The sequence below is a fragment of the Bos grunniens genome, chromosome 3, assembly GCF_055505025.1.
Source record: "Bos grunniens cultivar Pamir isolate PY7600 chromosome 3, Bosgru_T2T1.0, whole genome shotgun sequence".
In the NCBI taxonomy this organism is placed as follows: Eukaryota; Metazoa; Chordata; class Mammalia; order Artiodactyla; family Bovidae; genus Bos; species Bos grunniens.
Genome location: NC_141167.1, coordinates 108,948,647 through 108,964,616, shown reverse-complemented (window position 1 = coordinate 108,964,616; position 15,970 = coordinate 108,948,647). Strand labels below are relative to the sequence as shown.

Below are 15,970 nucleotides of genomic sequence, written 5' to 3'. Positions count from 1 at the left end.
AGGAGTCTTGACTTTCCCAACAGCACAGTTAAAGAAGTCTTCTTGAGTGTGATTAAAAAAAGAACTCTCAGTAAAAATGCAAAGAAGGTTTTTAAGAACATAGACTGCATTTTGATCTATGACTATGATACAAAAGGGAAACTAAAGAATTCTAAGTATAGGTTTTTCTGCTCCAAAAATGTTGGGCCAGGTTTTTCTTTCACTGACTCCCAACTAACCTCTACACTTGAGCCTTTTTCACTACCAGGGATAAATATGCCTCACACATCTCCTTTAATCTTTAAGATGAAGAACTGAGTTATAAATGAGATCATTTTTTATCTTCAGTTTGCAGGAGAGGAAACTGAAGTTTAGAGAGGGGAAGTAATGAGCTTACAGACACAGTTAACAATGGTAAAGCCACATTGAAAAACAAGCCTATCCAACTCTTAATGTAAATCTACATTATGACACCTCTCATCCCTTTGATGTGATCTCATGCTTTAACACGACTTTTTAATAATTTATTATTTGAAGGAATACATGAACCTTCATGACAAAAAGAAATCAAATTGTACGAAAGGGACAATATGAAAAGTAAAGTTCTCTTTCTACCTGCGTGGACACACTTTCATACCTACATGCTTCCAAGACATAACCACTGTCAATATTTGCAGGTGTATTTTTCTAGAAATATTAAAATATATTATAAAGGCATAGAAATTTTACAAGTAGAATCATACTACATGTATAGTTACGCAGCTTGCATTTTTTACTTAAAATTTTATTTTGGGCGTCTTTCAAGTTTTATAAGTAAGTTGATTAGATTGTCTCTAGTTTTTAGCAATTGCAAAAAACCTACAACAGAAATATTTGTGCAGATATATTTGCAAATCCTTTTGTAAAGTTACATGTTTATTTATGTATATCTGGCTGTGCTGAGTCTTTGTTGCTGTGCATGGGCTCCAGTTGCAGCAAGCAGGGGATACTCTCTAGTTGCGGTGTGGGGGCTCTCATTGTGGTGACCTGTCCTTTTGCAGAGCACAGGCTCTAGAGCACACAGGCTTCAGGAGTTGTGGTGCACGGGCTCACTCACCCCATGGCATGTGGAACCTTTCCCAACCAGGGATCAAACCCGCATCCTCAGTGTTAGCAGACATATTCTCAACCACTGTCATCACCAGGGAATCTCTCCTTCTCTAAATTGAAGTATAGTTATTTTACAATGATGTGTTAGTCATGCTTTTTTTAAAAATTTATTTATCGATTGATTGAAGGATAATTGCTTTACAGAATTTTGTTGTTTTTTGTCAAACCACAACATGAATCAGCCATAGGTATACATATATCCCCTCCCTGTTGAATCTCCCTCCCATCTCCCTCCCCACCCCACCCCTCTAGGTTGATGCAAAGCCCCTGTTTGAGTTTCCTGAGCCATACATCAAATTCCTGTTAGCTATCTATTTTACATATGGTAATATAAGTTTCCATGTTATTCTTTCCATTCATCTCACCCTCTCCTCCCCTCTCCCTATGTCCATAAGTCTATTCTCTATGTCTGTTTCTCCATTGCTGCCCTGTAAATAAATTCCTCAGTAACATTTTTCTAGATTATGTATATAGGCATTAGAATAAGGTATTTATCTTTCTCTGACTTACTTCACTCTGTATAATAGGTTCTAGGTTCATCCACCTCATTAGAAATGACTCAAATGCATTCTTTTTTATGACTAATATTCCATTGTGTATATGTACCACAACTTCTTTATCCATTCATCTGTTCATGGACATCTAGGTTGCTTCCATGTTCTAGCTATTGTAAATAGTGCTTCAATGAACAATGGGATACATGTGTCTTTTTCAATTTTGATTTCCTCAGAGTATATGCCTAGGAGTGGGATTGTTAGGTCATATGATGGTTTTACTTGGGTTTCTCTTACCTTGGATGTGGGGTATCTCTTCATGGCTGCTCCAGCAAAGCGCAGCCACTGCTCCTTACGTTGGAAGAGGGGTATCTCCTCACTGCTGCCCCTTCTGATCTTGAAAGTGGAATAGCTCCTCTAGGCCCTCCTGCGCCCGCGCATGGAAAAGAAATGCAAAAAAGCAAAATGGCTGTCTGGGGAGGCCTTACAAATAGCTGTGAAAAGAAAAGAAACCAAAAGCAAAGGAGAAAAGGAAAGATATAAACATCTGAATGCAGAGTTCTAAAGAATAGCAAGAAGAGATCAGAAAGCCTTCCTCAGCAATCAATGCAAAGAAATAGAGGAAAACCACAGAATGGGAAAGACTAGAGATCTCTTCAAGAAAATTAGAGATACCAAGGGAACATTTCATGCAAAGATGAGCTCAATAAAGGACAGAAATGGTATGGACCAAACAGAAGCAGAAGATATTAAGAAGACGTGGCAAGAATACACAAAAGAACTGTACAAAAAAGATCATCATGACCCAGATAATCACAATGGTGTGATCACTGACCTAGAGCCAGATATCCTGGAATGTGAAGTCAAGTGGGCCTTAGAAAGTATCACTACGAACAAAGATAGTAGAGGTGCTGGAATTCCAGTTGAGCTCTTTCAAATCCTGAAAGATGATGCTGTGAAAGTGCTGCACTCAATATGCCAGCAAATTTGGAAAACTCAGCAGTGGCCACAAGACTGGAAAAGGTCAGTTTTCATTCCAATCCCAAAGAAAGGCAATGCCAAAGAATGCTCAAATTACCGCACAATTGCACTCATCTTACATGCTAGTAAAGGAATGCTCAAAATTCTCCAAGCCAGGCTTCAGCAATACGTGAACCGTGAACTTCCTGATGTTCAAGCTGGTTTTAGAAAAGGCAGAGGAATTAGAGATCAAATTGCCAACATCCTCTGGATCATAGAAAAAGCAAGAGAGTTCCAGAAAAACATCTATTTCTGCTTTATTGACTATGCCAAAGCCTTTGACTGTGTGGATCACAAGAAACTGTGGAAAATTCTTCAAGAGATGGGAATACCAGACCACCTGACCTGCCTCTTGAGAAACCTATATGCAGGTCAGGAAGCAACAGTTAGAACTGGACATGGAACAACAGACTGGTTCCAAATAGGAAAAGGAGTATGTCAAGGCTGTATATTGTTACCCTGCTTATTTAACTTCTATGCAGAGTACATCATGAGAAACGCTGGGCTGGAAGAAGCACAAGCTGGAATCAAGATTGCTGGGAGAAATCTCAATAACCTCAGATATGCAGATGACACCACCCTATGGCAGAAAGTGAAGAGGAACTAAAAGGCCTCTTGATGAAGGTGAAAGAGGAGAGTGAAAAAGTTGGCTTAAAACTCAACATTCAGAAAACTAAGATCATGGCATCCGGTCCCATGACTTCATGGGAAATAGATGGGGAAACAGTGGAAACAGTGTCAGACTTTATTTTGGGGGGCTCCAAAATCACTGCAGATGGTGACTGCAGCCATGAAATTAAAAGACGCTTACTCCTTGGAAGGAAAGTTATGACCAACCTAGATAGCATATTCAAAAGCAGAGACATTACTTTGCCAACAAAGGTCCGTCTAGTCAAGGCTATGGTTTCTCCAGTGGTCATGTATGGATATGAGAGTTAGTCTGTGAAGAAAGCTGAACACCAAAGAATTGATGATTTTGAACTGTGGTGTTGGAGAAGACTCTTGAGAGTCCCTTGGACTGCAAGGAGATCCAACCAGTCCATTCTGAAGGAGATCAGCCCTGGGATTTCTTTGGAAGGAATGATAATAAAGTTGAAACTCCAATACTTTGGCCACCTCATGCGAAGAATTGACTCATTGGAAAAGAGTCAGGTGCTGGGAGGGATTGCGGGCAGGAGGAGAAGGGGACGACAGAGAATGAGATGGCTGGATGGTATCGCTGACTTGATGGATATGAGTCTGAGTGACCTCTGGGAGTTGGTGATGGACAGGGAGGCCTGGCATGCTGCGATTCATGGGGTCGCAAAGAGACGGACACGTCTGAGTGACTGAACTGAACTGAACTGATGGTGGTTTTATTCCTAGTTTTTTAAAGGAATCTCCATACCGTCTTCCATAGTGGCTGTATCAATTTACATTCCCACCAACAGTGCAAGAGCATTCCCTTTTCTCCACAGCCTCTCCAGCATTTATTGTTTGGAGACTTTTGGAGGACAGCCATTCTGACCAGTGTGAGGTGATATCTCATTGTAGTTTTGATTTGCATTTCTCTAATAGTGAGCAATACTAAACATCTTTTCATGTGTTTGTTAGCCATCTGTATGTCTTTGGAGAAAAGTCTGTTTAGGTCCTTTTCCCACTTTTTAATTGGGTTGGTTGTTTTTCTGGTATTGAGTTGTATGAACTGCTTGTATATTTTGAAAATTAATCCTTTGTCAGTTGCTTCATTTGCCGTTATTTTCTCCCATTCTGAAGGTTGTCTTTTCACCTTGCTTATAGTTTCCTTTGCTGTGCAAAACTTTTAAGTTTAATCAGGTCTCACTTGTTTACTTTTATTTTCATTTCCATTACTCTAGGAGGTGGGTCATAGAGGATCTTGCTTTGATTCATGTCACCGAGTGTTCTGCCTATGTTTTTCTCTAAGAGTTTTATAGTTTCTGGTCTTACACTTAGGTCTGTAATCCATTTTGAGTTTATCTCTGTGTGTGGTGTTAGGAAGTGTTCTAATTTCATTCTTTTACATGTAGCTGTCCAGTTTTCCCAGCACCATTTATTGAAGAGGCTGTCTTTGCCCCCATTGTATATTCTTGCCTCCTTTGTCAAAAATAAGGTACCCATAGGTGCATGGGTTTATTTCTAGATAGAAAGCCTAGAAATAAACCCATGCACCTATGGGTTTCATTGGTCTATATTTTTGTTTGTGTCAGTATCATATTATCTTGATGACTGTAGCTTTGTAGTATAATCTGAAGTCAGGAAGGTTGATTCCATCAGCTACATTCTTCTTTCTCAAGACTGTTTTGACTATTTGGGGTCTTTTGTGTTTCCATTTAAATTGTGAATTTTTTTGTTCTAGTTCTGTGAAAAATGCCATTGGTAATTTAATAGGGATCGTATTGAGTCTATAGATTGCGTTTGGCAGTATAGTCATTTTCACAATATTGATTCTTCCTACCCAGGTACATGGAATATCTCTCCATCTATTTATGCCATATTTGATTTCTTTCATTAGTGTCTTATAATTTTCTGTGTACAGTTGTTTTGTCTCCTTAGGTAAGTTTATTCCTAGACATTTAATTCTTTTTTGTTGCAGTGCTGAATGGGATTGATTCCTTAAATTCTCTTTCTGAGTTTTCATTGTTAGCATATAGAAACTCAAGTGATTTCTGTGTATTGATTTTGTATCCTAAAACTTTGTGAAATTTACTGATTAGCTCTAATAATTTTCTGATACTATCCTTAGGGTTTTCTATGTACAGTACCATGTCATCTGCAAACAGTGAGAGCTTTACTTCTTTTTTTCTGATCTAGATTCCTTTTATTTCTTGTTCTTCTATGATTGCTGTAGCTAGGACTTCCAGAACTATGTTGAATAATAGTGGTGAAAGTGAACACTCTTGTCTTGTTCCTGATATAGGGAGAATGCTTTCAGTTTTTCACCATTGAGAGTAATGTTTGCTGTAGGCTTATCATATTTGGCCTTAACTGAGGTAGATTTTTTTCTATGCCAGTTTTTTGAAGAATTTTAAGTATAAACAGGTGCTGAATTTTGTCAAAGGCTTTTTCTACCTCTATTGAGATTATCATATGGTTTTTATTTTTCAATTTGTTAATATGGTATATCACATTGATTGATTTCCATATATTGAACAATCCTTGCATCCCTGGAATAAATCCAACTTGATTATGGTGTATGGGCTTTTTGATGTGTTCCTGAATTTTATTTGCTAAAATTTTGTTGAGGAGTTTTGCATCTATGTTCATCAGTTACATTCACCTGTAGTTTTCTTTTTTTGTGTTGTCTTTGTCTGGTTTTGGTATCAGGGTGAGGGTGGTCTTGTAGAGTGAGTTTGGAAGTGTTCCTTCCTCTGCAAGATTTTGAAAGAGTTTTAGAAGGATAGGCATTAGCTCTTTTCTAAACGTTTGATAGAATTCTCCTGTGAAGCCATCTGGTCCTGGGCTTTTGGGAGATTTTTGATCACAGCTTCAATTTCAATGCTTGTAATTGGGTTGTTCATAATTTCTATTTCTTCCTGGCTCAGTCTTGGAAGATTGAACTTTTCTAAGAATCTGTCCATTTCTCCCAGGCTATCCATTTTACTGCCATATGACTGTTCATAATTGTCTCTTATAATCCTTTGTATTTCTGCCTTCTCTGTTGTAACTTCAATTTTTTCATTTCTAATTTTGTTGATTTGATTCTTCTCTCTTTTTTCTTGATGAGTGTGGCTAAAGATTTGTCAATTTTGTTTATCTTCTCAAAGAACCAGCTTTTAGTTTTATGAATCTTTACTACTGTTTCTTTCATTTCTTTTTCATTTATTTCTGCTCAGATCTTTATGATTTCTTTCCTTCTACTAATTTTGGGGTTTCTTTGTTCTTCACTTTCCAGTTGTTTTAGGTGTAAAGTTAGGTTGTCTATTTGATGTTTTTCTTATTTTTTGAGGTAGGATTGTATTGCTATAAACTTCCCTCTTAGAATGGCTTTTGCTGCATCCCATAGGTTTTGAGTTGTTGTGTTTTCATTGTCATTTATTTCTATAATTTTTTTATTTCCCTTTTGGTTTCTTCAGTAACCTGTTGGTTATTTAGAAATTTATTGTTTAATCTCCATGTTTTTGTGTTTTTACAGTTTTTTCTTGTAATTGAGACCTAGTCTCATAGTGTTGTGGTCAGAGAAGATACTTGATATGACTTCAATTTTCTTAAATTTACTGAAGTTTGATTTGTGACCCAATATGTGGTCTATTCTGGAGAATGTTCCATGTGCACTTGAGAAGAATGTGTATTCTTCTGCATTTGGATGGAATGTGCTGTAGACATCAATGAGACCCATCTCATCTAATGTATCATTTAAGACTTGTGTTTCCTTATTAATTTTCTGTTTTGATGATCTGTCCATTGGTGTGAGTGGCGTGTTAAAATCTCCTAGCATTATTGTGTTACTGTCAATTTCTCCTTTTATGTATGTTAGCGTTTGTCTTATGTATTGAGGTGCTCCTATATTGGGTACACAGATATTTACAATTGTTATGTCTCCCTCTTGGATTGATCCCTTGATCATTAAGTAGTGTCCTTCCTTATCTCCTGTAATCTTCTTTATCTTAAAGTCTATTTTGTCTGATATGAGGATTGCTACTCCAGCTTTCTTTTGCTTCCCATTTGCATGGAATATATTTTTCCATCTTCTCACTTTCAGTCTGTAAGTGTCTTTAGGTCTGAAGTGGGTTTCTTGTAGACAGCATATATATAGGTCTTGTTTTTTTATCCATTCAGCCAGTCTGTGTCTTTTGGTGGGAGCATTTAATCCATTAACACTTAAAGTAATTATTGATATATATGTACCTATTGCCATTTTCTTAATTGTTTGGGGTTGATTTTGTAGATCTTTTTCTTCTCACCTCCCTAGGATGCCCTCTAACACTGTGCTGATCTCTGGACCTGCTGTGGGGGCAACTCAGATTCTAATCTGGTCTTACTCCTGTGTGTTCTTGCCTCCAGTGTCCACCTATCAGAACTAGTGCGTTTTCTTTTGTGGGAGCTCTCAATGTCCTTTTATATATTCCATAGACACATAGTCTGCCTAGTTGATCATATAGATTTAATCTGCAGCTTGTACAGCTGGTGGGAAGGTTTTGGGTCTTCTTCCTTAGCCACACTGCCCCTGGGTTTCAATTGTGGCTTTATTTCCACGTCTGATGTGGATTGTCCACTGGGGTTTGTTCCTGAGGCTGCCCTGGAGGACTTGGGCCTGCCCCAGTGAGGGCTAGATGTGGAGGTGGTGCAGCTGCTTGGGTCTCAGGGGTTCTGGCAGCACCAGGTACTCAGGGGAGTTGGAGGCTATGGCAGCAGGAAATATAGTGCTCTAAAAGGGTATGGCAACCAGTATTGGCCAATACGCTCCAGTATTCTTGCCTGGAGATCCCCCCTGACAGAGAAGAATTAGACACGACTGAAGCAACCCTGAGTGCATAGATGCAAGATTTTTTTTTTTTTTTTGCCTATGGCAGCTCTGCCCCAGTGAGGGTTGAGTGTGAAGGTGGTGCAGCTGCTTGACTTGTGGGGACCCTGGTGGCACACTTGGTGTGGACAAGTCCAGGACATGGACTGCCTCCACGGGAGGCACATAACCACAGGAGTTATGGCCCTATCAGAGTCTTTCTTCAAGCCTCTTGTAGCTGGCGATCAAAAAGCCTCTTTGACTAGTTTTTCTCCATAGCTCCACCTGTTCTGGCACTTAGAGGGCTCCTTTGCCTGGGGTCCTTCTCTGTTGTTTGGTGTGTCTGACACATAGAGGGCCCCCCTTGACTGGGTTCCTACTCTGTAGATCAGCATATCAGGCATTTTAAGGGGCACCCTGGGTGGGGTCCTCAGTTCATCAGGCATTTGATGGGCCAGCCTCTCTATTGTTTAGCTGCAGATGCTGGCATGTAGGGAGAGAAAGGGTATGGTGATGACTCCACCCCCTAAGTGTGACTCAGCAGTATCACCTTGCTTCCATGGCTGTCCGGCTTTCCTCCACATTTCCCACCACAATCTCCTCCTTCACATCCCCTCAATCTGTTTCTCCACAGTCAACAGCAGCCCTCACCCTGGGATTGCTCCACAATCCCTACACTTCAGCTCCCAGCTACTGTACCTTCCAGGGGACCTGTGTCCCTGTCCAGGGTATATATGGCTGTGGCAAGGACTCTCTGGTTCTCATTCCATTTAGGCTGCCGCAGATGAGCTGTTTCCCTCTCAACCTTAAATGTTTCTCCTCCGACTCAGACATTGCCCCAATGTGGGGACCGGACCCCTGTTTCAGTTCCCCCACCTAGGAGGGTAGGTCCAGTCCTAGTAACACTTCTGTTTTCCCCCCTAGTTCCTTCATCCTACCGAGTTTTGCATGGATCTATATATTCTTTTCCGCTGGTCATGTATTTCTGTCGTCTCGCAGCTGGTGTTCTGCATGCACTTCTGTGTCTGAAGGTGCATTCCTGATGTATCTGTGGGGAGAGATGTACTCCATGTCCACCAACTCCTCTGCCATCTTGTTCTCCCATGTTAGTCATGTTAGTAGCCCTAAAGAAAATAGTCTTATAAGTAGATTTGCTGGGTCAAAATTTAAGTGCATTTTCAATTTGGTCAATACTGCCAAATCTCCATTCAAGAAAGTGTCTCAAATATGCGTTCCCACCAAGAGCCTATCAAGGTGCCTGTTAATCCACAACTCCATCATAATTATCTGCCTGTATTAACCTTTGCCAATCTGATGGGTATTTTGTGTGTAAACAGTTAATAAATAATGAGGAAGATAATATTTTTATATATTTATTGGCTATTTGAAGTTTCTAGTGGCTCATAGCCTTTTCACACTTTCCTGTTGGATATTCTTGTGCATTAAAAGCTGTTCGTGGATTCAGGTCACTAGCTTTGTCTGTCATACATGTTTTCAACCCATTTTCCTAGGTTGTGAACTGACTTTTATTATTTGTTTACATTATTTTTTGTTCCTTTATAAATATGTTGGCAATAGGACCTTCTGTTGACTTTTTGTTTTCCCCCAGTTCCAGTGTCTCGCCCTGTCCTCACCCTGAGGACCGCCAGGGCCCAGGTTGTGGTGGGTGATGTATTAGAACTTCGCTGTGAGGCTCAGAGAGGCTCTACCCCGATCCTGTACTGGTTTTATCACAATAACATCACCCTGGAGACCAGCACGTCTCACTCTGGACAAGGAGTGTCCTTAAACCTCTCGCTGACTGCAGATCATTCTGGGACCTACTCCTGTGAGGCCGACAATGGCCTGGGTCCCCAGCGCAGTGAGGCAGTGACACTTTCGGTCATGGGTAAGTTTTCCATGCCCAGGCCCCAGGGCATGGAGGACAAAAAATGTCCTCCAAGGATGCTCTGAGTGCCCTCTCAATACTTGACCAGGGTGGTGCCTCTCAGGAACAGGTACACAAAGCAGGAAGCATTCCAAGTTGTTAATTTCAGAAGTGTTTCTGAGAGCATGTAATTTGGATGGGAAAGGAAAGCCAAAGAGGACCATTGAATTTAATGTTCATCAGTTAGTATCATCCATCCTGACCCTCAACCCTTGCATCAGCCACAGATATAGTCTTCCCCACAAAGAGAAGAGCCATTTCCTGGGCCACATCTATACCTGCTTAATCTCAAGAGTCCTGCTCCCCTTGGTTCATCCTCTCTCCCAGGCATCAGCTTCAGGGGTCAGGCAGTTCAAGACCATAAGCCTCTCCCTCTGGCTCATGCCTGGGGTCTCCCCCTCAGGACTGACAGGGAGCAAAAACAGCCTTATCGCCACCAGTGTCACCGGGGGGCTGCTCAGCATGATGGCCATTGCTGCCGTGGCACTGCTGTTCTACTGCTGGCTCCTGAGAAAAGCAGGTGGGTGACTCCCTGGCTAACCTTTGCTTGAGTCCCTGTCCTTCCCATCTCTGTTCCTTTAGGCTCATGCTGCCTTTGGAACCACCCCCAAGCTCTCAACAGTTCCTTTCTGCACAATTCCACATCTCCTACCTTCCCCTCTAGATCCTCCAGAATTTGTCTTCTTCAAATGCCAAGTTGCCAAAACAGCCCTTTTGGGTGGAAGTTGCTTTTACAAGATGTAGTTTATCCAACATGACAAATTGCAGTGTATCTCCCTTGCTACCCTTGAAAGACTCCCTAGGAACAGGAATAGAAGAAGAAAAACTCTGAGAAATGGGAGCAAGAACAGAAATCAAATGAAATTTTGATAACTTATTAATTTTGTAAATGTATTGTACTTTCATAGTAGATAAGTCTCTTTTCCCAATCCAGCTATTGAGCATTGTTCTTCACAAACTCCAGGTTAAACAATTATGGATTGTGGGCTACCCTTTTGCATTATAACTATAAACTTCTGGAAGCCAGGATCAGTAGTTTTTGCCCAATCTGCTACCTCCATTGTGAATATCAAAGCGTGGTTCACATTTTAGTGACAGTGACTTCTGGCAGGTTCTAGATGAGCTTCCTATGAGCTCTGCTCATAGGAAGACTTGTGAAGTCTTCCTTTTCCTGGACTCAATGCTTCTCTGCTTTCCTTTCAGGAGGAAAGCCTACAGTTGACTCCTCCAGGTAAGGCCTGGCTGTATTCCCATATGGTTAATGAAATGCCACTGGGTATAAAAATGAAATTGAATCTGGCTACTGCTAAGAACGGGGATTCCCTGGTGGCTCAGATGGTAAAGAATCTGCTCTCAATGTGGGAGACCTGGATTTGATCCCTGGGTTGGGAAGATCCCTGGGAGAAGGATATAGCTACCCACTCCAGTATTCTTGCCTGGAGAATTCCAAGGACAGAGGAGCCTGGCATGCTACAGTCCATGGGGTCTTAAAGAGTGGGACATGACTGAGGGACTAACACTTTCACTTTCACTGCTGAGAGCACAGTCACTGCTTCATGTCACTGAGATGGGTTATGCCAGTTCCATGTTGCCACCTCCCTTGGGTTATCTCAAGGCAATTCCCTGGACTTTCTCACCCACCAACTTAGCTAAACAGGCCTTTTTTTCTTTCATGCCTGTATGCTCAGTTGCGTCTGACTCTTTGCAACCCCATGGACTGTAATCCTCCAGGCTCCTCTGTCCATGGACTTCTCCAGGCAAGAATACTGCCATTTCCTTCTCCATTTTTTTTCCCTTTCAGCAAGTGATTGCTTTTTATTTATAAACTTACGTCCTTGGTCCACTGTTGCCTAGTTTGTATGAGTGATCACCATGAGCACAGAACCCATCTATTTCCTAACATGCTCTAAGGTTAATAAGCCTGGAAAGCTCTGATTAGGTCATGGCCAGCCCAGCCTAACCAATATCTGTTGTGATGACAGCCAAGAAGATGAAGTCACACAACTTGGCCATCCAGAGACACCTCTCTGCTAATAGGAGGTGGGGCCTGTGAAGAAGGGGCTGCCATCTTGGATTCCCAAGGTTGACTTTAGGAGCCACACCACAACTATTCCTGGGCAAGCTCATAGTAGCAACATCCAAACCATCCCGAGTTCCTCTGAGCCTTTCTGATTATGGATTTCTCTGAGATACCAATATTTCTGAAAGTATAGACTTTGGAGCCAGGTTTGAATCTTGGTTCTTTCCTTTTCTAGTTACATAGTCTTCAGCAGATCATCTGTTAGAACCTCCATTTTTTTTCCATCTATAAAATAGAGAAAAAAACAGAATCAACTTAATATTGTTATAGGTACTAGCACAGTGCTTAGTACATACCAGATACATACCATAAAGTCTGGATTAATATTATGATTTATAATTTAATCATCTCTAACAATAGAGTATTTATTATACACTCATCTATGTTTCCAGGCTTGGCAACTATCCTGTGATAAAGACTTGCTAACAGGGAATGATCCTTAGATCTACTTTTTCAGGATTTCTGGGAAACATCAATGTTTCTGTTTCATAGGAATCCTTCAGCCCCAGATCCCCAAGAGTCCACCTACCACAATGTACCAGGCTGGATAGAACTGCAACCAGTATACAGCAATGGTGAGGACTGAAGACCCTCCATTTCGGCAGGGACCCCAGGGTTGGTCTGGGAAGGGGTGGGACAGGAAATGAGGAAGGGACAGTACAGAGGCTCAGAGGGCTCTGCTCCCTCTAGAGAATAAGCTATGACTGGGGGACAAAGAAGTAGCAAGACAAGGGGGCAAGAATCTTAGAATCCTCTCAAGTGTCAACTTCTCTCCAAGTAAATCCTAACAGAGGAGAGGTGGTGTACTCGGAAGTCTGGAGTGTGAAGAAGGAGAACAAACTCACAGGTAAGACCCAAGGACCCTTGATTTTGGTGGTTGATTGCTGTGTGTGGCTCAGTCTCCACCCCTTCAGTGGGTCTGGGCCAACCAGACATAGATGTGCCCCTTGTTCTGGGTCACTGGACTTCTTGAGTCATGCCCAGCTATATTACTGGGATTAACTCAAGCTTATTGTGCAGAACTGCTTTCTCCATTCTCTATCGATGGCCTCAGCATCATCTGAGTAATGAATCCATTGCCCTGGGCAGTCACTTAATCCCTCAGAGCTTCCATGTCCTGTCTGTGAAATGAGACAGGACTGTCTTTAATGCTTGTATCTTTTTTTTACTGCTGCTGTGGCAAACAACCACAAGGGCTTAAACAATACTAGTTAATTATCTTACTGTGCTGTAAATCAGACATCTAACTCAGGTCTCACTGGACCAAAATAAGTGTCCACAGAGTTCCTTCCTGGAAGCTCCAGGGAAGAATATATTTCCTTGCCTTTTCCAGCTTCTAAAGGATACCCCTTTCCATGGCTCATGGTCCCATCCCTCTGTCCTTAAAGCAGCAATGTGGCATCTATCTAACCGTTCCTTCAATAGTCAGTGCTGCCTCTGATCACAGCTAGGAAAGGTTCTCAGATTTTAAAGTTCTCCTTAAAGTCCCACCTGGGTAATCTAGGAAAATCCCTCCATTTCAAGGTCCTTAATCTTAATCACATGTGCAAAAACCCCTTTCACCATCTAGAGTCACATATTCACAGGTTCTAGGGGTCAGGACATGGACATCTTTGTGGGAGACATTATTCAGCTAAACACACTCTCTCATAGGGTTATTGTAAGGACCAGATGAGGAAGCAGATGTAGAGATGCTATAGTAGCAACAGAATCTGAGCACCTTTTATGATGAGTCTATGCTGGTTGTCTGGCTGCATCATTATTTCTCCCCCCTGGTAGATGGTCTGCAGTGAACAATCCCAGCCTGGCTTCTGCCTGCAGCCAAAGGAAAGAACAACCTTTGGGGCTGTTCTAATTCTATTCTGAAAAAATCTGCCACGTGATTTTAGCTATTCTGCTCCCCCCCCCCTTTTTTTTGATCCCTCTTATATAAAATCAAATGACAAATGAACTGTTTTTTTGTTCTATTCTTGGTTCAGTGGCCTCTTGACCTCTAACATGAATGAACTATTCACACTTATAATCCCCTTTGATGAGAGTACTGCTATTATCCCCACTTCTTAGATGAGGAAATGGAGGCAAAGAGACCTTAAATGACCAGCCTGAAGTCACAGAACAGTTTGTCTCCAGAATCCAAGTGTTGGGCCAAGCTCTGCTTCTCAGGACAGTTCCAGGGAGCCTTAGAATTCACTCCAAGCTAAAAGACAAAGTCCTGCTTGATGAATGCCATATTTCCTTCCAGCTTTAAGAAAATATAGTAATAATACTAGCAACTTCTAGTATCATATCAACATGTGTTGAGCAGTTCTTATGTGCCTGGTACAGTTCTGAGTACTATAAATAAATGTTAAATTGTATATGCCTTAAAAATATACATACATATTTATAGTTTGTTTGTTAATAGCCTTCAGAATTGTACCCTCACATTGGAATTGCTCAATGTATAACAGATATTAGAAATCACATGGACACACAACCCTATAGATAGATATTATTATTCCCATCATACAGATGAGACAACTAAAGCAGGAGATACTGAGTGACTTATCCAAGGCCACAGAGGTGGCACAGCTGTCCTGGAGCTCAGTTTAGGTGGTCTGGATCTGGAATCTGCTCGAAGCCAGCTGCTTCTCCATAACGTGCGTGCATGCTCAGTCAGTGTCTGACTTAGTGATCCCGTGGTCTGTAACCCACCAGGCTCCTCTGTCCATGGGGTTCTCATGGCAAGAATACTGGAGTGGGTTGCCATTTCCTACTCCAGGGGATCTTCTCGACCCAGGGATCGAACCCACATCTACGCTGGCAGGTGGCTTCTTTACCATTGAGCCACATGGGAAGCCCCTCTCCATAATATTCACTATTAATCTATGATCAAAGCATAAACAAAATAAAAGTTGATTTCTTCCTTTTGAGAGCCCCTGGGGGAGCTCTGCATGGGGAACAAAGAGTGTAGTGATGCTGCAGAGATAGCTGGTGGAAGCTGTGAGGCTGAGGGTCTTAGAAAAGGTTCAGTGGCTGTGCGGGCCCCATGGAGAAGGCTGTGGCTGGGCCTTCTTGTAGCTTGGATACAAGTGGAGAATTGAGTTCACATTTGAATGCTTCCCTTCTTTCCACAGCGGCCTCTGAACCAGAGCCTTTTAAGAACACGGTGAGTCCCATGCCTTGTGCACCCTCCCATCTCAGGCCCACCGGTCTCTGGCCCTCACCTGTGTGCTCTTTCTCCCAGGATTCATGTGTCATCTACTCCCAGGTGAAGGGGGCTTCCACCGCAGCCTCTAAGCCCCAGTTCTTGGATCCATTAACTCCTCACAGATGAGTCCACATAGCTCCAGACTGCTGCCTCAACCTCTGCACTCCAGAGCCATTCTTGCAGGGTCGTGGAAGGGACATTGAAGTGGGAAGATTTAAGCCACCCCAGGCCACACCCAGCAGCCAGTGCCCCAAGTGCCCACACCCTCATCTGAACAAAACACAGGGCCCCAAGGGACTCCTGTCTACTTCCAAATTGACAGCCCTGCCACATATCCCAAACAGCATATTGTTCCCAACCCAGGGCCCATGATGTTGCCTGGCTTCCTTATTGTGCTTGAGCTTCAGACATATCCCCACTATTCTTCCATGATGACAACACCCAAGCTCTGCCATGAATACAACCTGCTCTCAGTCAATGCTTTTCTCAGTTGCCATCAGTCTGGTATGGCTATGGTGGGCTCTGCCGAATGCGATAGCACACACCCATGAGATGTGTACACTGGATTTGTTATAGACCTCTCCATGGTGGGACTGCGTTCCATACTCACCTGTGTGTCTGAAACTCTAAACTCAGTATCTGACACCAGGATAACTTCTCTCCTGCCCATGTAACAATATCTACCTGTCCA

The 15,970-nt window shown here is 42.1% G+C and overlaps 1 protein-coding gene across 3 annotated transcripts in view; it reads left to right on the top strand.

Annotated features, from left to right (window-relative positions):
* The window catches only part of FCRL5 (Fc receptor like 5), a 63,457-nt gene extending 47,700 nt beyond the window's left edge, over positions 1-15,757 (top strand). For all 3 annotated transcript variants that reach the window (XM_086393483.1, XM_086393482.1, XM_086393484.1), the window contains 7 exons: positions 9,692-9,970; positions 10,413-10,529; positions 11,213-11,240; positions 12,582-12,664; positions 12,868-12,936; positions 15,206-15,237; positions 15,316-15,757. In XM_086393483.1, the coding sequence (XP_086249609.1) occupies positions 9,692-9,970; positions 10,413-10,529; positions 11,213-11,240; positions 12,582-12,664; positions 12,868-12,936; positions 15,206-15,237; positions 15,316-15,405 (698 nt within the window). In that variant the 3' untranslated portion in view covers positions 15,406-15,757. The remainder of the gene's footprint in view (positions 1-9,691; positions 9,971-10,412; positions 10,530-11,212; positions 11,241-12,581; positions 12,665-12,867; positions 12,937-15,205; positions 15,238-15,315) is intronic.
* Positions 15,758-15,970: the final 213 nt, after the last annotated feature.